This window comes from Struthio camelus, chromosome 13 (genome assembly GCF_040807025.1).
Source record: "Struthio camelus isolate bStrCam1 chromosome 13, bStrCam1.hap1, whole genome shotgun sequence".
In the NCBI taxonomy this organism is placed as follows: domain Eukaryota; kingdom Metazoa; phylum Chordata; class Aves; order Struthioniformes; family Struthionidae; genus Struthio; species Struthio camelus.
The window spans coordinates 19,796,002-19,822,839 of record NC_090954.1 but is presented as its reverse complement, the minus strand read 5'-3'; the positions used below and the strand labels follow the sequence as shown (position 1 = coordinate 19,822,839).

Below are 26,838 nucleotides of genomic sequence, written 5' to 3'. Positions count from 1 at the left end.
GCAGATAGGTTTCAGGCTCATAGGCCAGTTCTTATACAGACATGCCAGGAGCCCCTGCAAAGAGTAAAGGCAAAGCGCAAAAAGTTTTGAACTTTCTGTTCTACCTTCTCTGTCCCTCACTGGTTCCCCTGGTTGAACAGGCAAAGTGGAGTTTGAAAACTGTAATGCTCTGTTGTTTAGGTTGTATTTACTACCTGTTCTTGAGGTTCGTTTGGAGACACTACATCTCAGCTGACTCCACTCGTTTCCATCAATGTTTAGTCTGTTACACTGGGTAATGGCAGACTGCAGGTGGCTGTTGCTGTTGGGTATATGCTGTATAATGCATTATGTGCTACTGTGCCAACCCCGTAGGATATTTTTTTCTCCGTGGCATCTGGCATTGAACTTCATTTGAGATGTTCAGAGAACCTTCCGTATTTCGCTGGCTGCAGTGGCTACTTGTGCAAACGCGACAGAGGTGTCTCAGAGCAGCACCCAGAAAATGAGACACGCTTTTTTGTTAAAAGGCTGTTGCGAGTCACCCGCCTTGCACCTTACAAGGGTTTGGCAGGTCCTGCTGGGGATGCGCAGTGCCTGAGACTGTGCCCTGCTGGTTTTATATGGGTCTCTCTCTCCGCTGACGTTACTGATGTAACGCAGTGCAGAATCTGGCTTCAAAGTGGATGTAGCCTTTGCTTATGGTAGCAAAATCGTATTGGAGAAATGGTTTCTCATGTCTCTTTACCACTTTCCTGGAACTTAGTCCTTAAAGCAGAAAGCATGTGGCCACCTGAAAAGGATAATTTGTTTTGTAGAAGCGAGTGGATGGCAGCAAATGGTGGAGATTAACGACAGATGCGGCAACAGTGCTAGGATGCCATTTGCGGGTTCCCAGCAGAACTGCTGACCCGCAGCCACGCAGGCACAGGCAGTCCTGGGATCTCTCCAAGTGTCCTTTTTTGGTGCCACTCCTATATAATGACACATAGCTTTCATGACTCTCATCACTAGTGCTGTAAGCACATGAAGTATAAGTTAATTCTACTGTAACGTGATTATTAAATCCATTAATCAAAGGCAGGAGATCCGTAATTAACTTATTCTCCAGCATCAAGTAAATGAGTTCTACTGCGTGCTTTAGGAAAGCAATTGTTCACTTATGTGCAAAATACAGTGGGGCTATTAGATCATAAGGCTCTGTAATTGTATAATTAAATTATAAATTTTACATATTTTAATCATATAACATATGTATTTAAATTGTTTTCTTCATAAGCTTAAAATGAAGAATCATTATTTGGCTTTTTTTTTCTTTTTAAGCTTTTACATCTAACATGCAGGGGAAAAAAAGCAATAATGGCTGTCTGTCACCTGAAAGCTGACTGTTACCTTGTATGGCTTCAGCTAGGCTTTTGGTGACTCAGCTGAGACCTATTTCTAGCAGCAGCTGACTGTAGATTTTTGCTCTTTCACACCTCAGCATTGTCAGTGGTGACTGTAGATGTTCGAATTTTAATGTGGAAAGACAAGAGAAGGGGCTGCTAGCACTGTTCTAGCCCTGAATGGTTGGGTTCGATTTATGGAGGCTTACCGATTCCATTTCACACTAACGAACCTGTAAGTCCCTTTTTCACTAGCTAACCTTGGCTTCCAAGGGGCCAGATAGCTCAAGGGTTCTTTCCACATCTGCTTCACTTCTGTGCTATACTTTAAGAAAACCAAATTTCTGAAAGCTTTATAGTTTTACTGGAAACACGTTAGCCTTTTATCTAACAGGATAAACAGGAAAGTGATACTGAAAACATTTGGATAGTTAGCACTAGGGAGTCAAGTGTTTCCCTGAAGCCGTTCTTTTAAGAGGTGAGAGGTGCCTCCAGCCCTCCTCCTTGTAAGGGAGGGGGGCATGAAGGGTCTCCTGCCTTTTGCCTTAATTGTAGACAGGGATAACAGAAACAGGGTTTTGCCGAGACGCCAAGGTTTCCAGGTGGCATGTTTTACCATAGCAGAGGCCAGGTGAGCAAATGTTGCCTCTTGCTAAGATGCCCTTGCTAAAGATGCTGCCTTGCGTCATTGCAGAAAGGTCCAGTTTAATGCAGGGTGAAACAATTTGTGTGTCAAATGCAGTTGTTTTCTCCATTGACAGTGACACACTAACGCTAGCAGGTACTACAGACCTTCAAAGCCATCACAGCTCAGGGAAAACATACCAACCCTCTAAAAACAGGCAAAAGGGAAAAGAAGCAGCAAGGCACGTCTTGCATGTTCCAGCAGCTACAAGCAGCAGGAGAGAAATGGGGTGATGGGCTGATGGCAGGCGTGCCAGTGGCTAGAGGTGTCCGGGTGTACCTAGGATGCGACTCCCGGGTGTGACTCACACCTTCAGCAGTAGGTTTGAAGGCTGGCCTAGTCATCGCTGACCTGCAGCGAACACCTCCTAAGCGTTTGGAGAGGGGCCTGAAGATTGGAGAGGAAGAAAGAAAGAAAGAAAGAAAAAAGATGATGTTGGCTCTGGCCAATGTTTTGATGATGGCTGAAAAAAAAATAATGTTAGTTCTGGCCAGCGGCCACCAAAAGTCAGGCATGTTTGTGGGTATCTGTCCATTGGCTCCCCCCCGGAGAGACAGTGAGAGGAGACGAGGCACTGTTTGAGTCCAAAGGACCCTGGTGCCTCTAGCAGTTGCCTGTGCCAGCAAAGTTCTTAAAAGGACGAAAGCGCAGTGTTTCCTGGGGAAGCCAAAGGGAGAGAGACAACTCTGAAATTTGCAGACAGTGAATACAGAGCCGTTCTTCTTGGCAGCGCTGATGTTGACGGATAGGACAGTTTGCCTTGTCCAGTTTATATAAGAGCAGCTGATATAAAATGACTTTATTGTTGGATATTTATGAGAAGTTTCATTTCAAATAATATAGTTTTAGCCTCTGGCGGTGCTATGGTTTAGTCCTGTTATTACTGGGAACTAAATCTTTAGGATATTCTAACTATAACTGCAGGGCCTGCTTGATCTACCCAGCAAAGTTAATATTTTCCAAAGCAATGGAAACTTTATAACGGAAAGTCTTATTAGCAAAAACTACCTATCCCTAAAAGCAGCCAGAAAATCAGCAGATCAGGCACAGAGAGGAAACTTTATGGATTTTCCTCCAGTTTCACCTGGTTTCTATCACATAGCAATACTGGAAAAAGCACTGTTTCTGTTGCAGGGAGCATACAGATAGATTGCAGAGGTCCTTCTCTAGGAAAACAACCAGCAACCAATTTCTGTTATAAAGCAAAATGCTCCCTGCTTGTCCCCACTGCACGTGGATCTTGCATAAAACACTCGTCTCCTGAGGGAGACAGATAGGATTCACCTCCAACGCCAGATCCTGCACCCGGGCCAGCATTTTTCTGCGAGCTATGCAAGGGAAGGCCTGAGCAGCAGGCACTAATACCCCCCCCTCCATTGACACTTCCGAGGCCATATTTTTGAAGCAACTAATTCTTCCAGCTGATTCTTCCAAAAAGCCTATCGCTTGGACAAGCTCAAAATGACCCAGTAGAGATGCTGGAGAAGACAGCAGCTATCTGCCTTCCCACCACTACAGTCATGGGTTAGGTTAACCCTTCCTGAGCCCGCTGGTGGTTTGGCTGGAACTGTTCCCAAATTTAACACTTCTAACAAACGTTGACGTTCACCTGCGACCCGAGAGCTGAAATGAGAGATGCGCTGTGCCACCCAGGCGGAGGCGACGTGCAGGTTGCCTGCGGGAGAGGATGTTGTGCTGGCTTTGATGTGGGAAGGTTTGTGCATCTGGGAGTTAAGCAGCTGCGAGAAGACGGGAGGAAGCGTTGGGGCGAGCAAGCGCAGCCTGAGCGGGGCTGGGGGACAGCCCTCAGCCTGGAAGAGGGGCTGGGAGCTGGAGCGCAGCCGTTGCCTCTTGCTGCGCGAGTCATGCTGCGTTCAGGGCTCTGTGCGTCGTCTGTAAACAAACAGGACCGCATCCAAGAGCGCCTCGGATGGCCCCCCCTTGGCTCTCGGGCTCGTGCCTTTGGTCAGAAGGACTAATATCCTGGCAAGATCATTCATCTAAACACTTGGAGCGTTTAAAAACAATAAAATAAGTGGTGCACCGGTATCACAAATGCCACGTCGTGCCTGCGCGAGGATAAGGCTTGTCTAGGGAAACTTGCTACTCCTATCGAAAAGCAAAGCGGCCTCGTGCCAGCTTTACTTTCTGCGGAGGAGATGGGATGAGGGCCTGAGCTCAGCCCTCCCACGTGCAACCGCTCAAGGGGCATCTTTTGCTGAGGAGTGCCAGCATGACAGCAACTTCCTTGAAAATACTGCAGAGATGAGGAGGACTGATGCATGTCCAGGTCTCACTTCTCCCAGAGATTGCTCCTCGGGCCAGGAGGGCCTACTGCAGATTGCTTTTCTGCCGAGGAGACACACTTAGGAGTCTCGGTCTGCTCCAGCTGCAGCATAGCTGGAGGTGCCGAACACAGACATCTCACATACACTGCAGGTCGCGGTGTTTTTGCGTAAAATGCTGATCTACTTGTGCTAACGTAGATGGCTGAAAGTACAAGCTCCGTCCGGAAGAGCTGAGCTGGTCAAATCCTCATCAGATCACGGGAGTCTAAATTTGCATTAGAGGCTTTCCCCCTATGTGACTGCCTCGGTTTATACAAAGTCCTAGCTGAAGAGCAGCCCTTCGTGCTGCAGAGGCGCGTTGCTTTCGCTGTCTGGGCTGAGCGAAAGGGATGCTGCTGCCTTGGAGCACGCGGCAGCCGAGCAGTGACCGACTCCTCTCCTGCCACGGCACGTGGCCAGGGCAGAGCCGCTCCTGTTGCAGCTTTTGAGCTAGAGCTGGTGGACTGTAGCAAAAGACAACTAAAAGTAGCAAAACATCTCTGGAAAAATCTGAACAGACAGTACAAAACCAAGATGTATTATCTTTTTTCCAGGAAAAAAAAAATTTCCATTTCTAAAGCAAGGCCCTGCAGGTGGGCATTTTTTTTTTTTTAAACCAGAAAAAGTAAGGGCTGAACAAGCCTTAAAATCCTGGCGTGGTGGGAGGACTTGGGTCTGCAGCAATGGTCAGAGCCGCCTGCACAGGCTGGCCCGACCTTCAGGGTTTTCATTCCATGTCATTCAAAGTTTGGTGAATCGTCTCGCGGGCCTCCGGGTCCAACAAAAACAAGCAGAGTGCCAGATTATTAAAAAGCAACATGTTTTGTAATGTAGTGGAACTGAAAAAAAACAAAAATCCAAACAAAGATATGCTATTTCCATCCAAATTTCTCTTCTAGTAGAGCTTTGGGTAAACAACGGAGCGACTCTACAGGGCGACTGAAAAATAAAAAGCACACACTAGACTGGAAAAAAACCAAAATCAGAGCTGACTTTTGGATTCCTGGACTTGCCAAGGGGCACGTTGTGGGGCTGGGTCCCCGCGCAGCTCGGTGCTCAGCGGACAGAGCTGCCCAGCCGAGCCAGCGACAGCTCTGTCCCCTGCAAGGCAGGATGCAGGCCCTCCCCATGCCGATGCTCTGCCTGACTCTGAAAATCACTTTGGTTTCACAACTGTGCCCTCGTACACGCGTCTTTGCTGAGGGTCTGGGATCTCTATGAAGGACATTGACATTACACAAAAGCCTTCCTGAAAAAAAAAAAAAAAAAAATCCATTCCTGCAGCCATGTATTGAATTTGCTTTGCCTGCGTTTCCTTTCCCTTCTCCGGTCACAATTCATCACTCTGTTGTTAATTTAGCTTACTAGCAGACACGCTCACCCAAACATTACCTCTGTGTGAACGCTCCCAAAATATCAATTTCTGGATTGCAGTCATTAGTATCTGCGCTAATCCAGCCAAAAAAATAAGACATTACACTGCCTTGTGTGTCCTAGCGAAAGCAGCTTTGCGTTTCGATACAGCATTTCAAGTCAGTACACGATTCCCTCGGTGAGTTGCTAGCAAATAAGACGCACTTAAGATGAGTCCCGAACCACAGGAACTTTCAGGAAAACCACACAGATCTCAAAAGGGGAGGGAGAAAGAAATAAAATGCATCAAATTATTCATTACAGACTTAACGCTCACCTCAGATTAACAGTAAGCCATTGTCTGATCCCAAGTGTAGCAACAGATCATAATTTAGAACAGCTTTTATTCTTCAGTGACTAGAGCAGTTATTTCAGTGAGAAACTTCGGAGACAACCTGGGCCAATTGCTACCACTAAAGAGTCTTTCTTCATAAAGACGCAGCTTTCTAGCTGTCTGTTCGCTGTGAAAATAAACTCAGTAGGCAAACGAGAGTGATTTCTGCTACCAGTGCAACAAGTAGGTTTGAGGTGGAGTTAACCTTTTAAAAAATGCAGCGTATTCCTTGCAGCAGATGGTAGCGCTTGCATATACAAATACCTTTTGGAAATGATAATGTAAACCACATGCCTTGAAACAATGGGACTCCTGAGCTGAATCCCTTGTCCTCCTGTAAATGAAAACTGTGACTCCTCCAAGTTCAGACCGGAGGCTGCTGTGGCAGCACAGCCCTCTGCGGTGCAGCTGCTTCATATTTTAAAATGGATGAATGAATCCCCAAAATGCTTTCTGCTGCTCTAGCTCGGCCACTTTTGGTACCTGTACTAGCTGGGATAACTCTGTGTAGCGCGCTAGGAGGCTTTATATTCCTCTGCGTTGCAGGAGATGCAAGCATCACAAGGTCGCAGCACTACCTTGAAAGCTACTCAACGTACCCGTTACTGCTTTGCCACTATAAAAAGGAGCGAAGGAGAGGCGAGCGAAGGAACAGAACGGAAACGAAAGGAAAAGGAAAGAGATTCTAGAAGTTGGGGCTTTAGGAGTCATGCGGTGTAAGGAAACGTTACAGCAGGTGAGAACATCGCTGCAAAGCAGAAGAATTCTCTTCCAAAAAAAAAAAAGAAAATTAAAAAAAAAGTCATTCTCTCCCTCCATACATTCCCCTTCTGCAAAACAAACCGGCCCCACGGGGGACAGTCAGGAGCAATGTTGGGTTGTCTCGGTCCTGTGGTTTGTCCAGATCTGTGATGCTAAGCTCCCTCAGGTCCACGGGAGGGACGCGGTCAGTGGGATGGGAAACAGCTCCCAGGTCGGGGCCCCTCGACCCCGAGGCCAGGGCTCTCCCCGTGAGCGGCTGCTACTCAAAACACCTTGTGTCACGCGCGAGGCTGGGCCCGTCAGCCCTTCCTGTGCAGGCCTTACCTGGAGCTTTGCTCGCGCGTGCAGCCTACGCGATACACACCATTTCTCTGTGGAAAAAGCTGCTTTTCAGCTGGTGTCTCTCAACAGCTCCTCTTCTCACACGAGCAACAGGGAAGCCACGCTGCACTCCCGACCGGACATGAGGGCGCTTGAACTCAGTGGCGCTTCTAGATCACGCTGGAGAACCCCCGAGTGGGACAGGACAGGCTCAGGACAGCACACGGCGTCAATGGGACCACGTCGAGGAGGCTGCAGTGGCTCGTGAACCTCTCGCTGCCGCCTGCCAAGCCTCACAGTGGGCCCAGGGCAACAAACTGCTCCACGGACCTGCAAAGCTCGGTTTCAGCCCCTCTGACATGCTTGAGGTACCTGCAGCAGGATGGAGCCCAGGGCACTTTGTCTCTTACTCTCCGAACCTGGTGCTTGCTGAGGAGCATTGAAACGCCTCGGGACCCCACGTCGTGTGTTACAGCAGGACCACCTGGGCAGACGGGCACCTGGGAGACGTGTTATTTAGGAAGCAGTGAAGGCCATCACTGAAATGAAAAATGGGATGTGGGAGCAAACGAAGCATGATTCCACGCTCTCCCGATTTTACTTATTTATTTATTTAAGTTAGATGTTTCCCTGGCCAACCCAACAGCTTTTTAATAATATTCCCCCCATAAGGTGTCTGAAAAACCCTACCCTTTTTTCTCCCTCCCACCCTCCTCGCAGTTACCAAAATCAGCAAAAAACCAGGACAGAAGGAGCTGAAGCCTTTCAGGACAACGTGCTGCTCACCAAGTGGGGTCAGTGCAGACCATTTCAGTGGACAGAGGGTTTCTTCGACCAAGTCAGGAGCAACTTCAAGGCAGAAGTTATAGCAAAAGCTGCACAAGATACTAGCAAGCCTTGACCCTGGCAGCCCATACCCCTTCCACTACAGTCTACAGCACAGTTCCTTTTGTTATCGTTAATATTTGACGGCCGGGCTGGAACACGCAAGGGCATTTTAGTTGGGTTTTAAAGAAAAAAACTGACACAGAAAGAGGCAATGATTTTTCTTTTTTAATAGAGGATCTCTCTGGGGGGCTTGTGTTCATATCACAAACATTCACTTTATTACATTTTATGGAACAGAGTTTAAATGCCAGTATATACAAGCCAACATTTCATTATTGGAATTTGTGTTTATTCACTTGCCATTGTCAGTCTGTTCGCCTTTGTCTTCTGGTGCTGCTCTTTATAAAATCTATGATTTATGAATATGTGACTTAGATCCTTCACAATACAGTGTGGTGAAGTGGTTCGATAAAAAGTTATTAAAGTTAAAAAAAAAAAAAATCTATACAGTTTCCCATGCTTTGCCCACTTTCTACAGCAAACCCCAGTCAGAGACTCCTCTACTAAGCAAACGCCGTGTGCATGACTGCATAATATAAAATACACGCTGAGAGGCTTTGCTCAGCCAAAACTCCTGCTGAACAGCAGCCACTGCTGCCAATTGCAATTTTGCTTTCACAAGAACTGCAGGATTATGCCCTCAGCAAAGTTATGAAAGTTGCATAGACCAAAAAGAGGAAGGAAAAGAGTCTACCATGAAAAGTTCATTTTAAATCAGGCAATTAGGACTTTTCCAGTAGCCTAAAGATACACGGTACCAAGTGGCGTTGGGTTCCCAAGCGTTCGAAGGGCGCGCGCCACGTATTTAACTCATTTCTAGAATGAGGCCATCAGTCCTGCTGATTGCAGACTAAGCAAAGCAGACTGGCAGTTCCCAGGACCCACTTAGACAATGAATTTCTGCAGAAATAACACGCTTTTAGCCTAAAATAAAAGCAGAGCAAGGAAGAGGTCAGAGAAGCTGCAAGCAAGACTGGCATGTCTGAGCCCCGCTGGTGAGATGCAGAAGGGGTTGCCAGCCCAAGGCAGGGACAGGGACCTCTGGCAGGGCGGCAGTCAAGCCAGAGAACCGCCTATTACTTTTGCTACAGGACGCTGCTTGCTTCCCACGTGGCATAGACCTGTTCTGAGCATGAGACAAGACTGGGTGAATTGACAGGATGTGGTTCAGCTAAATCCGAAATTCCCTTTGCTTAGGCACGGCTGGAAGATGGGGTTAGCAGACCTAGGCAAAACATTAACAATTTAGCACAAGTAAGATAAGCATTAAACCTAAATCTTTTTTCATACAACAACCAAAAAACCCTTCCAACCGAAACTTAAACCCAGGGTATTAAAAATATTTAGATACCTTAAAAGCATACTCAGTATTTTTAGAGCGTCATTTGCTTTCAGCAGGAACACAAAAACATTGTCACAACAGTTTTCTCAAGGTGTTCCTGAGACAGGAACAGAAAGCACTTTGAGCCAAGGCCTGCAAAGGTCTCATTTAAAGCAGTAGTGCGTCTGGTTTACAGACTGAACTACCTTGACAATAGGCCTTCTTTCCCAAGCAGAGCACACCAGGCAAATCTTGCTCAACAAGAAGGCGTGGTCAACAGTTGGACTGACCTTCTAGTATAATATTTTAATGCACAACTCTGTTTAGTTTATAGCTTCTTCCTCTTGGCTTGGTCGAGGTGTTTGAGGTATGCATGGAGTTGGCGCGACTTTTCACTTGAGCAGACCATTACCCTTTATAGAAAAGCTTTGCAAAGGTACTGTGTAAAGACAACAAACTGTCTGTTTCAAGCCAAATTAATCCCTTGCATGTCAGGTTTTTGCCTTTCCCATTTTTCACTGGAGGAATCAAACATACAATTCGCAAAAGGGCTGGAATCTAAAATCACTCCTTTCCGTTCCCACGGCACCCTTACCACTCAGTGTCTCTCACACTTTACTGAGAAACGCGTGCTGTGCCCCAAAGTGTTTTTGGCATGCGCTACTTGTCACCCACCTGCGTGTCAAAAGGAGCCTGTACATATGAACCAGGTTTGCCAGAAAACTAGTACATGCGGCGATACCAGGAGTGCAATTTTTTTGAGCAGGAATCTGGGGCAGGTACTTACCGCATCAGCTACGCCAAGAGGCTAGAGCGAAAGGCCGATTTGGATCATCGTACGTTGGTCTGCACCCAGCAGTACTGCTGATGCTCCACCACAGAAAAGACGGGAGGACAAGCTGGCTGCTCTTGCATATGGCTAGCAAGAAACAGGAGCAGCGAGAGCAGGAGGAGATGCTCTCCAGTGTGAAAGGTGACCTATGAAAACGTGGAAGGTGGCTGAATCTGCTTGACTGCGGCACAACAGTAACCAGCAAAACAGGCAGAGTACGAGAGCTGGGTTACGAGACAGTGCTGCTGCCCCTATTTCCTGCTCCCAAATAGCTGGAAAAAACCCCGAGCTCTGCAAATAGCTATGAACAGCCCTCCGTCTGTGTCAGAGCTGGATCCTTCAGTGAGCACGGATTACCCCAGTAAGCCTGCCACTCGCTCCAGGCAAGCATATGACTGCGCTGATCCCAGCACCCCCAAAATTTTTGCTCTGGCCCTACACTACCCTGGGACAGGGAAGTGCCATTGGGCAGGGGAACCGTTCCTCTCTACGCACCGCATCCTGCCGCCTTTGGCCTCAGCTGCTTGAACAGAGGAGCCATCAAGACAGCACGGTCCCTCTGTCACTGTTATCTCTTGCAAACACAGAATAACATTGATAATCCTACATCGTCATGGAGATCTAAACTAGAAGGTTGCAACCTGTTTCAGGTAACCAGGGTAATTTTGCTAACTCTGGTGCTTAGTAACCTGCCGCATGTGGTCCTACACACCCATCTCCAGTGCAGATGAGAGGCTGGACGCTGAAATGAAAGGCAGGTACAAGCATAGGCGCCCAGCACAGAGACTCAGCTGAGCAGGCAAGAGCCCAGGGTCAATGTCACTGCTGCTGAAACACCAGGGTTTTGCATCTCACATACCCACGTTCTTCTGCTTCACATCCCAGGAAATACAACAGAGCATTTTGTTCACGTTGGATTCACTGAGGTTAGATACCAAGATGCCCCCTGGCAGGATTCCTGTTCTGCTGAAGCGGGAGAACCAAACAACCCACTTCTAAAAATAGAGGTAATAAGCCCAGTAAAACACATTGACCAACATGAAGAACAAAGGGAAAAGCAATTTAGAGTAATGGTCTACATTGCTGGGGTTCTGAATAGTGAAATAATTGATAATCCTGTGCATTTTGTTTCTCAAGACAAATTTGATTTTCTCATGAGTTTTCATGGTCAGGTCACTGCAGTTGACATTATCGCTAGAAATCTCAATGCTTGTGAAGCTGATTTTCCGCTTATAGCTGGTGATGGAGCTGTTGAGGATGTTGGTGATGTTGACTTCTTCCATTTCTTTAGTAAGTTCATTGGCAGGCCCCTAGGAAACAGTAGTATGCAGTTAACTTGGGGCTTGGCTTCTACCGTAGAGGAAAAGGGCTTGGTGCACAGAGAGACCATAAGGATAAGGATACAAGCACACAGCTTCATCCCTTCCATTGAAAACTTCAGTATTTAAATCTGATTTTCAACTGCTCCCTATTTCTACAAGTTCCAGATAGGCCTATGTTTCCACTGTATTTCTAGTGGGATCTCAAGTTCTTTGAGCAAGTCTCACTGTTGAAGTTGCTGAGCAACCCAACATCTATCTCCTGCAAGACATTCCCCCTTTTTACTGGTCGGACAAGCCTGCTCTTAGAGCTGCAACACATTGCCACTGCTAAACATCAGCACAGGGGGACCTTCTGCACCTAATGGCTAGCAACCTAATGCCTAGGGAACTCGCAGATGATGTGGAAACCTCTTTCCTCTCTGACAGGTTTTGGACCCTCTGTGACCACTAGGCTATAGACATGCTTGAATAGTTACTTGCTCCCACTGAAGGAGAGTAGTTTCAGCAATTCACCCTCTTTGACAACCCCCTGAGAACACCATATGAACTGGCCATTGGCACCAACTTCTGGGAAGGGAAAAATAAGGGTTGAGCCCTCCTCTGGCAGAGGTAATTACTTTCTGGTCATATGTCCTAATCACAGATTTACTGCATAAAAGAGAAATGTGTGTTATACTGGCTCTTCCTTTGGTTGCATTTTGAGAGGAACAGCGGTCCACGCCTCGTTTTGGGAAAGATAGAGAGAACCACCTAACTACTCGAAACCCCATGCGGAGCAACAGTTTCCTTTCCTGTAGCCCAGAACTTGGAGAGTCATTCTTGTGCTCCCCTGCATGTTCACTGATGGGGGTGGCCAAGGCTGGTCCTGCAGGACATGTGGCCTACTGTGAATTCATGTTCCAAGGTGCTTCATGCTCTCACACATCAGACAGGAGCTCAGCTCAGTGCTACAGACCCTATTCTATTGGTCAGCTAAAGTCCCTTCCTCAATGTGGTCTTAAGAAGCTGGCATGACTAACAGCTAAGGCTGTTACTCCTTTGGTGGCTCAGAGACCCAGAGGTCTAGCATTATTCATGACTAACAATCCTATGCTTGTTACACACAAAGCTTTAGATTTACGGACAATTAAGGGAAGCAGCTCTTACAGTACCCATAACAGGAGGGCCATCTTATTCACCTAATGGAGGGCTAATTGTTGTTGATCCAAGATAGCTATGCTTATTAAGGTAAACCAGGCCTTACCTCTTGAGGTGCTTTAGCTGCACATTTTTGTGATGAGCTGTAGTGAGCCACTGCATATTCCACAAGGGCACCAAAGATGAAGCTGAAGCAGATGCCGAGGTAAACATCAATGGCCTTAATAAAACAGTTGGTTTTTGAAAGCGAACTTCGTGAGCCGATCATCAGAGTTGTCATGGAAAGCACTGTCGTTACTCCTTGGAAAGCAGAAAAGGAAAGTCTTTCGCTTGAGGACACTTTGGAAAAGGCTTGGCCGACCCTTTTGCACACGGTGCCACCCTCTATTGCTAACCAAAAAGAGCGCAACAACTTCTATCAAATCCTCACTGTCCATCAACTAAACTGCTCTTGTAGCACTAGCTACCCTGTTGGCACAAATGGGATTCTACTGAGAAGAGCAACCGCAGAGACACAGGACTGTAGGAAGCTGGGCCTTGACACGGGCTTTCTCCTCCTTTTGCAGCTTAGCTCCAAAAGGCACTGGGCTCCTTTTTTTGCCTTCAGTAAGGAAGCCCAATCCTCCCCAAGCTTGTTATAGAGAATGGGGGCTCTGTCCTCTGCTGTGAATCTGCCAAGGCCCTTGACCATATGCAGCTCTACAGGTGGGGAGATGTGCCAATCACAGCATTTCGTCCACTCTTCGTACTTCCAGTCCAGCTCTTTGCCTCAAGTAAAAGCAGAACGTGAGCAGACCATTTTATGTACCGCTACAGAGCAGAGAGCTTAAGAAAACTACCATTTACGCAACCATCAGAGGCTCCCCTGCCTTCTTAAACCTTCTCCCTTCGTAGGCGATAACTCACCAATGCAGGTTCTCGCAGGGACTGAATCCAGCGTGATCCAAAAAGAAACCCAGGACAACATGACGAGCAGAGTAGAGGGAACGTAGGTCTCCAAAATGAAGTAAAGGACATTCCTTCTCAGCTCAAACTGCAGGATCAGTCGTGGGTAACTGCCTATTCATGAAAGGAAGAAACGCAGTGAATATGGGATTTCCAAGGACCTTCTAACTGAAATTCAGACACCCTAAAACCAAACCTTCCAGCTGATGTGTATCAGCAAGCTTCACTGACATCGTGGGAGATGCATTACATACACAAGCTTGACTTCTTGCCTGAGCGGTCTTACTTATCTAACACAGCCTAGATAAGAGGCCAAATATGCACAGTGCTGGTAGGCAAGGGGATTCAATTAGGCAGAAGATACCTATAACAATATGTGGCTTTCAAGAGGCTCCTGAACTTACTCCACAGCGGAAATATATTATTCCGGGATCTTAGCTCACAGTGCCGAAGGGCTGATACCTTCATCTGTTCTCAGATATTCAGCACAGCATATTTTTCCCAAGAAGCACTTTGAAGGAGCATTGCCAAATACAGTCCTATGTGATGGCTGAGATAAACAAAAGATTTTCTCGTGACTTCAGCAGCCTCTGACTCACATCCCAAAGCATCCTGTATTCATTAGCAATTTGTGACCCAATGTATTCAATTAGTAATTTGTGATCTTTCATACTGTGCTTAAAAACATTAAGTCAGATTAATCTATATTTTAGATTGGTTTGTCATGATACTGACATAGGAGTTCTGGGGTTCGATTGCAAGTATTTTCAGGAGACGTTTGTGGTGTTTAAACAATAGTTCCCTTTGAAATGTAACAACAAAACCCATGTTGTTCTTGTGCTGTGCATACTACAATAAACAACAAGATGTTGTTATTTTTAAAACCTGGTCATTCTAAGAAAGTTTTGTCCTCTTATATAGTGTCCGTGATAGCACAGAAGAATTTTTACACTGATGATGAAAAAGACATTGAACTCTTGATGTACAAAGGGATCTTATTCCATCAAAACGTGGCAGAATTGTCATTTAGAAACAAGAGTACATTTAAAAAAGTTAGTTTTGCGCCCATTTATTGTAAATTCGGCTGGGCTGGCTCCCTGCAGTGTTTATAGTTTGCAGACCTGGGAGGAAGAGAGAGGGTTTATTAAAGTATGTGTGGAGAAGGAAAGCATTAAAAAATATTTTTAAAAAATATATCAAGTGAATGCAGTGTATTAAAACCTGATTAAAAATCTTTCCATAGATTTCCATCTTCCATAATATCTTGATTACAACTGATTAGGTTTCACCATCTAGTTATCTCTTTTGCTAAGATTAAGATTCGCTAAAGACTTTGGGGGTTCTCGAGTCCAAAAGTGCAGCTCTGTGGAAGGGGAGGGGGGACGCTGCAAAGCGCTTTTCTCGCGACTCTCTGTCACTGCTTCACCTGTTTCCTGCTGGGACTTGGAGACGAAGGTGTAGTAACGCTCCACCGTGTACTGAGAGAGGCGCAACTTTTCTATGCCATGGACCGAGTCATTTCCTCTCAGCCACGTGAACACTACATCATTTTCATCGTACCCCCCTAGGGAGAACATAAAGAACCGTATTACTGTGGTGGCCCCGTAAATGCCCAGCTGCTGCCCTGCCCTCCCTTCTGTGTGGATGCAGAAATGCGATATAGTCATCGTAGGCTCAACAAAGCCCCTTTTACTCCTTTGGGCTGCTGGTGGAAGTTGGCTATTCTTCTGTGTCTGCATTTTTTGTTTAATCACTTGAATAGAAACATGCACCACTGTGAACAGTGGACAACATGCAACTCTGCGGAGAATCTGTTCCAATTATTTACACTGGTCATTTCAATTTAAAAATATTTTAACACCTTCAGAGATAAAATTCTTGTCATCCTCAGTTTGATTACATGCAGTAGCAAAAGAAAACTACTGAGAGGAACAATCCTGGAGCATAGTTTCTTCAGCCACGAGAGGAAGAACAGGAAGAACAGTGGTTAAAAAGAAGAATCCAGATCCCTGTTAGCCCCTTACCACAGAGAAGCAGCACATTTCACTGGACCACCTATGCAAACGTCCTAAAATACCAGAAAAGGCATTTTTGTGTTCAGCTGGGGAACAGCTTGGCACTGAGACCTCTCTGCAGGTACAATCTGGGCTATTCTGCCTGAACATGGGATTGCCCAGAGCGCATGGATCGCCTAAAAGCAGCTTCCTCCACAAATCGTTCCTCCTATTCCTGAAGGCTTTAGTTACTGAGGACAAATAACATGCATCCCATGTTTAGATAACTGCCCCAAATATTGGGACAGATGAGATCAAGCGTTCCAGCAGTATCAGTAAGTCCCATTTCTGGTGGCTGAGTAATTGCCTCCCAGAATGCAAATAATGACAGAATATGACCTCAGGTTAGACTGAGGGATACCCTAAAGCTTGTATTCAGACACCAGTAAGCCATTCACTTAATTTAGGAAGCTAGCCCATCAATCTCCCTAATTTGATTCTTTTATTAAGTGCCTTTCTTTGAGAAAATGAGTAGGGACGCGTTTATGCTGATAACCTATTCATCCTGGTAGAAGGCATAGGACACAGTTGCTCTGTTTTGATCTAATTGGTGTTTTCTTATTAGACACAAATTACCAGAGCTTGAGTTTGATGAACTCTTCAGTTAGGTGTCCAGGGTCTGAATCTCTGCCTAGAATCCAAAGTAAGTGACTTTTCAAAGCTTCTAGACAGTTTTATAAATTGTGGTTACTCAGGAAATTTTTATAATAAATGATAGATTGTTGTTAATTCATCTGGCATATATTCAAATAGCATTATTTCTGGGCACTTATCCTAATGAAACCTGCAGTGAGCAATGTGCATATAATTTCATTGGAATTATACAACAACTGCACATGATGCAAGACCCAATCACTTTTAAAACAACACAAGCTACACTTCGGCAGAAGAGGCCAATCATCATCGTTTCAGGAGCTATTCTTTGTCATAAAGTTAATCATGGTGAACTAATACAATTTTAATGTGCAAATAGCATGTGCTTCCACAGGTGCTTCGTGCTGCAACCGCAGAAGTTAAAATCTGGTCATTTCAGAATTGAATTTTAGATGTTTCCTTTTGTGACATGAAATGGGAGATGGTTGCTTCCTCATTTCAGAGCTTCACAGATGAGCTCACAAGAACAGCAGCGGTGTTCTTGCTGAGCTCCTGTGTAAAATCGCTTTGGTTTCCTACGTTTTCCTGGAGTCTTTGCATTTATTTACCTGTTATCGCTTCTTAGCGAGTTTTGCCATGGTTGAACTTTTAGTTCAACTGAGAGCAGACCTCACTGACTATTCCTTTTCTTGAGATTTCTAAGGCTAAGGCTTCTCATGAATTTCTGTTGATGAGCGTCCCATCATCTGCGTTACTGTAACAGAGCCCTCATAGAAAAACTTATACTGCAGAGCTAACTTTGGCCTTAGTTTCAGTTCACTGGTTTCACAGGCGTATTCAATTCCTCTTCTAGTAAGAATAATCCTTCACGCTACCTTGTTCATGCTCGTACAGCCAGTGGCTGGGTACTGTAGCTGCAACAGGTGTTAATGCATGTAAAAATGTGAAAAGTTGTTCGCTACTGTACTCCACCCCATGCACTGATCCCACAGGCTGGTTTTGATTAAGTGGTATGTGCAAAAGGGAGTGAACTGGGAAAAAGAGCAGCCTTATTTAACCCTTTATGTGCAAGGCTGATCTACCCACTCTTCAATAAAGGTATGACTTATTACCACCCTACTTCTATATAAATTGCACAGCGACAGGACTCCTCTAAGCCCTGGGTTAGAGCATAAGTGTTTCAAGAACGATGAGGGAAAGTTCTTTTCTTTTGGAAATTAGTATTTGCAGGAACAGAAGGCTATTTCGGAGGCCCTTGCGGTCAGTCCAAATATTCCAGACGCACATTTACATAGGAATAAACAAATTTCAAGCAAAGTCAGGTTTCTTTAGAATATTATACTTACAGCTTTCGAGTTGCAGTCTGCACGTTTGTGTGTCCATGGGATATTTTGACAGGTCCATGTTACAAGCAACGGTAGTAGTAATTCTGTACGAGGAGAAAGAACGCCAAAGGTTGCAATAAAACCATGTAATGGAATATCTCTATTTTTCATAGCAAACTAACCCACAAGGATTCTGCTCTCTCATTCAGATCATTTTGACTTATGAAATGAATGGACTGATATAATCAGAGAGACCTCTCTTTGGGAGAACATACTCTCAGCAGCCACACTGATGAAAATTCAACCTGAGAATTGAACCTGGGAATTGCTGGGTGATTTAATACAGATTCACATTTTCAACTGCTAGAGTTTACACCTCTGAAGAAGTTACCACAGGGGCAGAGTAACTCTCCGCACACAAACTGTGGCCTGCTCCAACTTGGAGGGTAAATGAGATAGCTTATAGCAACCTTACTTTGCGCTTGAGGTAACTAGGACACACATAGTTACGCTGAGCTGAAAAGAGGTATTGTCCCCAGGCATGCTAACACAATCACACCGCACATTTCGGCAGTGACATTTACAAAATAGGCCTTTTGCTAAAGAGCAGACATCATCGCTATGTGGCACTGGTTAAGCAAATGGTTTCCTACCATCTGTTAAGCTGTTACTGTTCCCTCCCCCAATCTACCTGACTCTACCCATCTTGTCCCCTGCAGCACTGAAACTTGAGAGCTTTCTGAGCAGGCACTGTCCTACATACATAGCTTGTCTGGCACAGACCATGATGGGGAATCCTGATCCTTGTTGGCGTTTCTAAGCACCCAGGACTGTGGGTAATGGATCAGAAGAGCACTGTCAGAGCTGCATGGTTGACCCCAAACTCCTTACCCACAACACTTCGTATCTGCTCTAGTCCAGCATATTTCTGGAAACCATCAATAGTTTTCTGAACCGTCATCATCAGCAGAGCCCAGAAGTGGAGTTACCTTAAGGCGTACAGGATGGTCCCATTAGAGAATAGTCTGATGAGGCGATTCCCCACTGTCACGTCATGCAGGAAGGACCTTTTGGACTCTACAATGTACGTGTCGGGCACCCAGAGCAATTCCACCAGGCGAGCATCCAGCGTGAAGCTCTTGTTGCCATGGAAGACCAACCGGGGGTCCGTCCAGCGCTGCCGCAGATAGATGGTGGCTGTGTAATCCTGGGGGAGAGAGGAAAACCTGTGAAAACGCATATCCAGAAGACCCACATGGCATTAGCCTTGGGTATGTCATGTGCCACGAGAGGCAAAACATATATTTAATACACTGGATTTCAATAACACATCAGAAAGACTTCAAATGCACACAGTAAGGCTAACAGATTTTCACTACAACTTTATTTACTATAGTAAATGACGTTTCCCCACTAACACTTAGATTTAAAACTGACATGAGAAAGTATTGTAATTGGTATTTTTTCTGTCCGTTTTGCAGGCAAGAAAACAGATGGGGACTGCTCACACACAGCTGGCTTGGCTGTCACCCCACAAGAAGGCTATAGCTGAGTTGGTAGTTTCTGTGCTGGACACACAAGAACATATGACAGGTGTCTCAGGCAGATCCTATTCTCCTCTCTTATAAAATGAAAATGAAGCCACCTACCATGTCACTCTCAGATATACTGGAAATACTTGCGACGTCCAGACTCATTGCAATTTGAACAGGTTCTCCTGAGGAGGGAAAGAAATGCTTAAGTGGAGAGAAGGAAAGAGGAAAAGGAACACTAAAACCACTGAGGACCCTGTGTAGCACCGTCACAGCTCTCTGCCTCCCTGTACTCGATTATGCCATTTCTAAAACTGCAGCAGCCCAAAGCGCTAGACTACATGTCAGGGAGCTAGATGGCTTCATAACACAAAATAAAGTTTTCACTTGCTATGTTGTTGGTGGGGCTAGGCTTCTTTATTTGGTGGTGGTAGCAGAGAGCAGATACTCATCACCACTAGCTATGAAGATCAGCAGGTAGAAAAGCAGCATTTCAGTGGCATTTGCCCAGAGGAAACAAGGGCCATTTTATCCCTTGTCACCCAGTGTACAACATCCATACAATGGCAAGAACGTTAAGTTTGTACAGAGTATTTCTCATATGTAGCTCTCAGAGCACTCTCCACCAGCAGGTACCAATCAGCATTCCTGTTTCTCAGGGAGGAAATCTAAGAGGCAGAGAAATTTGGTGATTCCTGTGACCAAGCACTGGGATAGAGGCAGAAACAGACCCAGGATCCTGCCTGGTGGCCTCTCTAGTTACCTACAGCCCTCATCCTTGTTGCTGCTTTGGCTTCTCTCTTGTACAGGCTGAAGCAGTAGCTGCTAAGGAGCTACAGAAAGGCTCTCCTGCACCTTTCAGCTGGTCAATGAATCTGAGAGAGTGGGATTTGGTACCTAGAGTCCTTGGGAGGACACCTGCAGAAACTGCCGTGGCCCACAGCTTTACAGGAGTTACCAAGCTTTTGGTCTTTGCCCAGGCACATCAGAAGCCCCATCACATGGTCTCGCTGGCCAGTGCTGGCCTGGGCTGCAAGACAGCCCACCTCTGGGTCACTGTGTCTTGGCCCTATGCGTGGGAACGTGGCGCCGACTATCCTTGAGCTTGGAGGTACCATCTGCAGCCATTGCTTCAGTGGCAGCAGATGTAGTCCCAAGGATGGGTGTGGGAGGACTATCATTTCTGTAGGCCTGATGGTAAATCACATGAGATTATACAGTGAAAGGGAAGATTGCAGCAACACAGTCTGCGGAGCAGCTTTGCCAAAAAGGCCCTGGGTGTCACAGCAGGCAGCAAGCTGAAGATGAGCCAGCAGCGTGCCCTGGCAGCTAAGGAGGCCAGCAACATGGGCTGGATGAAGACGACCACAGCCAGGAAACGGGGAGAAGTGATTCTCCCCCTCTGCTCAGCCCTTGTTGTTGAGCTCCTGTGTCCAGTTTTGGGACATCCGATACAGGAAAGAGAGATAAGCGAGAGTGAGTTCAGCTGAGGGCCACCGGGACGGTTGGGGCTGGAGCACTCCCCCTGAGGAGATGCTGAGAGAGCCAGGCTTGTTCAGCCTGGAGCAGAGATGGCCCTCAGGGGACCCAACAGCAGCCTGCCTCTGCTGCCAGGGAGGTCATCGAGACAACAGAGCCATGTAGCGCATGGCAGAAGAATCAGACAACAGGGATAAGTGGAAACGAGATATTCCAAGTGGATATAAGGAAAAGGAAAGCGTTTTTCCTCATAAGGACAGTCCAGCAGTGGAGCAGGTTGCCCAGAGAGGTTATGCAGTCTCCATTTTTGGAGTTTTCCAAGACCTGACTGGAGAAAGCCCTGAGCAGCCCAGTCTGATCTCAAAGCTAACCTTGCTTTGAGCAGGAGACCCCTCCTCAGGTCCCTTCCAACTTCTGTTACACTCAGCTGAATACAGCCCTCTTTGATACAAGTTTACTGCGCTTCTAGGCGATGGCATTCGATGCACAACTGGTAACACTGCTCCCCAGTGTAACTGAAGGAAGTCTTAAAGGACCTTCTCCAATTAAATCAAGAGGCATGGGGAACCTCTAAGTCAAAAAGGCAGATGTGCAGTCAAGATTATCAGTCGTGAAAACAGCTTGCAAAACAGAAGTGCAACAGCTTTTTCTTTTTTTTTTTTTTAAACATCCTAAATCTTAGCGGTCTGCTCTTTTCTAACATTAACTCTTAAAATTTACCACAAGAGGGCAGCTCCTCCCCAGGAAATGTCACTGCTGGTAGCTAGAGAAAGCTCACCATGTCCAGCAAGATAGTACTAATTATCTTTCAAAGACAGGGTAATAATTATGAAAACAGAAAGATGCAAACAGACCCAACTCCAGATGGCTTCAGTATGAATTTGGGACTCAAAGAACCGAGGCTGCCCTCTGTACCGCAGGGACTGTTGCACTAATGCACACAAATCCTTTATTGTTAGTAGGACTTGCCAGGCCTTGGCACCTTCCAAGACTCAGCCCTCTCTGCCTAAGTGATCAGCGCAGTAGTGCCTCTCCTCAGGAGACTTGCTGAAACTCTTCTTCAAGGTTTTTAAATAGCATTTAGGAAAATTCAGAGAAACCTGATTTCTAAAGCTTCTTCTAGATTAGATCTGTTTTTTGCTTTTTTTTTTTTTTTAAACGGTTCCAAAATTCAAAATATATTCATTTGCAAAAGATATGGGGTTTTAAAGTAATTCTCATTTAGCTCCTTCCATCTTGTTTTCAAGGTCCTCCCACATATTTAGGCACTTGAAATCCACTGAAATCAGTGACCAGTGGGTAGATCTTTGAGGACTTAGGCTTCTGGAATAGGCCAAACCTGAGTCCTGTTTTTTTTTTTTTTTTTTTTTTTAAACATTTATGGCTATGCTAGGCATAGACTGGTGTAGATGCATTTAAATCTCTATTGCGTAAATCAGAAGCATCTGTTAATTTATGTGACAGGTTTCAGTGAAGCTTTTATATTCCTGCGTGAGATGAGATATTCTGGATATAACAATCTGTTAAATTCCTTATTGACCCAGAAGTTTTATCATCACAGTGAAAAAGAGGAAGAAGCTAACAACTCACAAAAGTACAAGGCCAGTCTGCAGGAGCTACAGTAGGAAACATGCAAGTCCCAGCTACAGCTGATGAAGAATTTTTCTACCAAGCATTGTTTCAGTTACAGATTCTGGCAGAAAAGCAAAATTTATCAAAATTTTCGTAACATTGCTTTTATTGAACTTTCATCACTATTTTTCAGGTGCTGAATGTAATTCTGAGAAACCCATTCCTCCAAGCGCTCACAGCACTCACGTGGGAGGTGGGAGATGCCTGACAGTAGCCCTAGGGGAGTTTCTAAATAACTGACTGTCTGTCAGGGTGCTCTCTCCCTGAAGGGTCACAAGAGATTAAAGCAAGTTTAGTTTGTGTCCCAGCACTGAATGAAAGCACGTGCCAAAAGTCAATATTTTTCATAGAAATAATTCCTGGTTTTGAGCTTGCCCTTCCTTAACACTGTATTTTAAGGGCATCTTCATGACTAAATTTGCTGATTTATCTGCAAGAATGCTTGGGGCAGCCAAGACGGTACCCTGGGGCAGAGGCAGAGCCTTAGGTTTTGAGCACCTTCCAGAGCTTCTCCACCTGGGCGTGAATGGCCCAGGCCACATTCATGCATCCCGTGCTTGGCATTGAGCAAGTGACTATTCACGATTCCCCTGCAATATGACCATTTTTGGTCTTCCTTAGAAGGTCGCTGTTGTCAGCCACACAGGCAGGTAGGATTTCCAGACAGCCTTGGTCCTCAGACCAGCATGGACTCACAACCTGGGTCTTGGGAGAGCTCTGGACGCAGCGAGATACTCTGTCTATGAATTCACCCTCTGCACCTCACCAAGTGCATCAAGTAAAACCTAGAGACAGGCTGTCTACAAAGCTGTAGCCCCCTGTAGTGGCCATAAGATCCCTGACGCTTGGATCAAACTGTTCAACCAGACAAGGAGAACGGCCACAATCTATTAAATAGAGATACATGAACAAAAATAAACAAGAAAACCACCAGACTCTAAACAGAAGCGCACGCAAGTAGAGCAGAGTTTCGGTCTCTGCCAGATCTTTCGTGGATGTGTTGAATTTCCATAAACTCCCCGTTCTTAGCTTCACAGATGGATGTGCTCTAATATTCCACACACACGCGCACAACTATGCAAGAAAACACCGGATGCATACAGGCTTTGGCTACTTAGAAGGGGCGTAACCTTTTAAACCGGGGCACATTAAATAAGGCTTAAAACATACTCTCTTTTTCATGCAAGTCTCCCAGACTTTTCGTCACACAACCAAACGCACATAGCCGACATACCACCAAAGTAGGGCCGGAGGTATTTGTTGTATCCCATGGTGAGGTTCTCAAATCCAGGGAGGGATGTCGTGTCACCACTGTGCATGTCGGGCAGGTGAGCCAAGGAGGCCCTCCTAGGAGCGCAAGCACGAAATGTCACCCGTGGCCGGGCACGCTGGGCACATCTGGGGGGCAGCTGCAGTAGTGCTTCCAGCAGGTGCCCGGACAAGCAAACAAACTGCATCAAATGCTTATTAAAAATAAGTAAATTGTTGAAATTGCTAGCATTCAACTCTCATTGCTTAACTTGGCTGAACAATCAGCGCTGTGAAGAGGTGGGAAAATTGCAAAGGACCTCAAGCATCACCCACAGGTTTGCTACACGATGTCATAAGGATATTCTTAAAATGTCCCAGCAAATCAGGCAAGGTCTATATACCACAAGTCTTAATAATAACCTGCAGTCTTCTCCCCCTTCTGACTCCCCACATGCAATCTGTATAAGGAAAATACATTTTTTTCCCCTCAAGCTTATGATAGCCTGGGGCAGATCTCACTAACAGCTCCTCCTCTCAGAGCACTAATTCCCTAAACAAGCTTTCTTCCTCATTTGTTAGTGTCAGACAGGCTCCCCACAGCCAACGTCGGGGTAAGACCTCTGAGAGCCATGAGCGCTTCACAGCCAGCCACAAAGCTTTGCGACCTGGACTGCACCTACCTGCTGTCCATACAGAGGATTTGACGCCAGTCTACTATTACAACGTCAAAATTAGTATCTTATGGATAGGCAATAAAGCTAATACCTGGCACTGCGAGGCTCTCGAAGCTGTACCGTCACATAAAATAGCTAGAGAGTTAGGTTTGGGCACTGTAAAAAGATAAGTTTTATAGTGCTATTCCCTATGTGGTCATGTACTCACTCGCTGAAAATGTAAACAAGGGGCTCGTTAGAGTTTGCTATTGCTCTGCGAAGGGATGAAGGAGGTGGAGGGCAGTGTCTTTACCTCTCCTAGAGTCTCAGGACAGCTGGAGGGTGCAGTAAGAAACTCAGCAATTCAGTTACTCAAAGCTCTGGTAGAGTTGCTTTCTCCTATTCTCTTTAAAGCCGGGCTAATAGCCCCCAGAGCTTCGCTGCAGGTTGTCCACCAGAAAGAACCTCACTTCTGCTAAGCCCGTTAGAGCTCAGCAGAAACATAAGCTGCTTGCAAGTCATTAGGACTCCATCACCAACAAAGCTCAGGGATGTTGAGAGTCGCGAGGGCTTGGATTTCCCAGTGAAAACCACAGGCTCGCCAGAGGCCCGAAAGGAGGTAAGGGGTTGCACTGCCGTCACACACCTTGTGCTCTGGGGAACTAGGCAGGATGCTCGTCCTTGTCTCATCCCTTACTGCACCTAGCTTGCTTTCAAAGGGCTGGAAAGCTGGAGGCATAACTTCCTTTCAGCTCCCATTCTTTGTACCAAGCACAGCTCAGATGTTCACCCATAAAACAAAACAAACTCTCCACTTACCTTTCAGTTGGAAGGAAAAGACACAGACCGAAGAGGCAAAAAGATCGGCAGAACATCTCTGGAGATTATTGCAGTATTTACACTACTATTCTGTAAAGCAGAAAAGAAGAGTAAAATTATGTGGTTTAAGAGAAAATATTTTGAGGGAAGGGGACAGGGAGAAGAAATTGTGCAGAGTCAGAACCACATACTGTATGATGTTTAACACCCCCAACACACAGTAACTGCTGCCCTTTCTTTCTAGTTTATGCTGTTTTTCAGCAGTGCGAAACGTAACACTTTCCACACAAAAGACTAGTGACAATTTGGTTCCTGAGGTCCTTTACGTCATCAGATTTTAGCTACTACTTTGTTTTAGGTAGGGCATCTCTTCTTTCAGCATGGGATGGTGGTTACCTGATGCTGAGAATGACACCATGGGGAAAGGATTTATTAAGCAGAAAAACGTTCAGAAAGTTGCTAAAGGTAATCGGACCCGAAGTAATGCGAGACTCTTCCCACAGAAGACGGTCGGCATCTTTCAGCCCTGGGCTAAAAAACAACACAGACCTGCTGTAGCTCCACGCTCTGTTAGCTCACGCCTGGGAGAAACCTGTACTATTAATAGCAACATTGGCAAGTCACTCAGCATTCAGTACAGGGTGAAAACATCCCACTTTAAATGGGTTTCGTTGACTTTTCTGGGAGTGGAACTGAATCTTGGCTTTTAGCCCAAGACTTCCACAGGTCTGGGCTTGCATGAAAGCGGGTGACATGAGGATCGACTGTAACGGTGCCCTAACCCCAGCACTGAAATCATGTTCTCTGCGTGCAATGGCGGATCAATTAAACACCCTTCCTTAAGTGTATGGATGGTCACAGCTACAATTCTAACATGTTGTGCCAGGGAGCCACTACAGGAACGGGCTGATCAGAACAACGGCACTGCAGAAGCCAAAGCGACCGCATTACTCGGCCATCGTTAGCTTGAGCTGGAAGCACGATACTGTCCTACCTACTCTACTAGACTATTTAAAGTACACCCCCACGTGTGTCAGAGCCTTCAGACAGGTATTGGCAAGACAACACCATTCTTGGATGGAAACAAGCTTTTTTCTTTATTATACTGTTATAAATCGGGAATAACTATGCAAATCTTTAGTCACTGGTGAAAGCAAGATCACATATTCTGATTCAGTGTGTTTCACTTTCTGCACTGCAATTAAGGCCTCAACTTCAAAACTAGCTGTTCCATAGTAACCTAAATATGGCAAATTTTCTGCTCGGTTTGATCCCTCCTGTGGTAGGTCACCACAGCCCAGAGGATACGCTATCTTCTCAGCTAATCACATGGCTCTGGGGGGGTGCAATAGGACAGCAGTTCTCGAGGCAAGAGAAAGGTCTTTGCTGATACAGAGCCAGTAAAAGTAACCAAACGTTCGAGCGCCAAAGAAGCAGAGCCATGTAATGAGAATCCCACTGGAGAAAGACAATGTTTTTCAAAAATAAAATACACTCTGATATCTTTCTAAAATCTGAATTCCTAACGAAGCTTTGCACTTCTAGCACCTTTCCGTGAACATGGTGTTCAGATGTTTCCAGACTTTACTAAGTGCTCCTCGCTAAAATGAGATCATAAAGGATTAGAGTGAGAAATCATTTACCTGCTCACAGCAACGTTAGACTACAATTTTGGTGAGAAAGAAGAAAAACCAGTCCTTTTGAAGTCAAAGAAGAACTTCTAGAAAGGTGGGATAATTCTACAAATTAGCATTTGGTTACAGTATGAGGACTGATGAAATTCACCTCACAAAACCTTTAAAAGCCCACGTTAGTGTTGAGATGTCCTTTTCTCGTGGTTTGAGACAC

General features: G+C 45.7%; 1 protein-coding gene across 3 annotated transcripts in view; it reads right to left on the bottom strand.

The window, feature by feature from the left end:
- Nucleotides 1-8,239: 8,239 nt before the first annotated feature.
- GABRP (gamma-aminobutyric acid type A receptor subunit pi) overlaps nt 8,240-26,838 on the bottom strand; it is a 33,969-nt gene continuing 15,370 nt past the window's right edge. For 2 of the 3 annotated variants that reach the window (XM_068959916.1, XM_068959917.1), the window contains 9 exons: nt 24,991-25,080; nt 23,502-23,614; nt 19,274-19,341; nt 18,614-18,831; nt 17,646-17,728; nt 15,078-15,215; nt 13,613-13,765; nt 12,813-13,006; nt 8,247-11,557 (listed from right to left, as the gene is read on the bottom strand). In XM_068959916.1, the coding sequence (XP_068816017.1) occupies nt 11,243-11,557; nt 12,813-13,006; nt 13,613-13,765; nt 15,078-15,215; nt 17,646-17,728; nt 18,614-18,831; nt 19,274-19,341; nt 23,502-23,614; nt 24,991-25,046 (1,338 nt within the window). In that variant the 5' untranslated portion in view covers nt 25,047-25,080 and the 3' untranslated portion in view covers nt 8,247-11,242. Of the gene's footprint in view, nt 11,558-12,812; nt 13,007-13,612; nt 13,766-15,077; nt 15,216-17,645; nt 17,729-18,613; nt 18,832-19,273; nt 19,342-23,501; nt 23,615-24,990; nt 25,081-26,838 lie in introns of all 3 variants that reach the window. The other variant, XM_068959914.1, reaches the window with a different exon arrangement.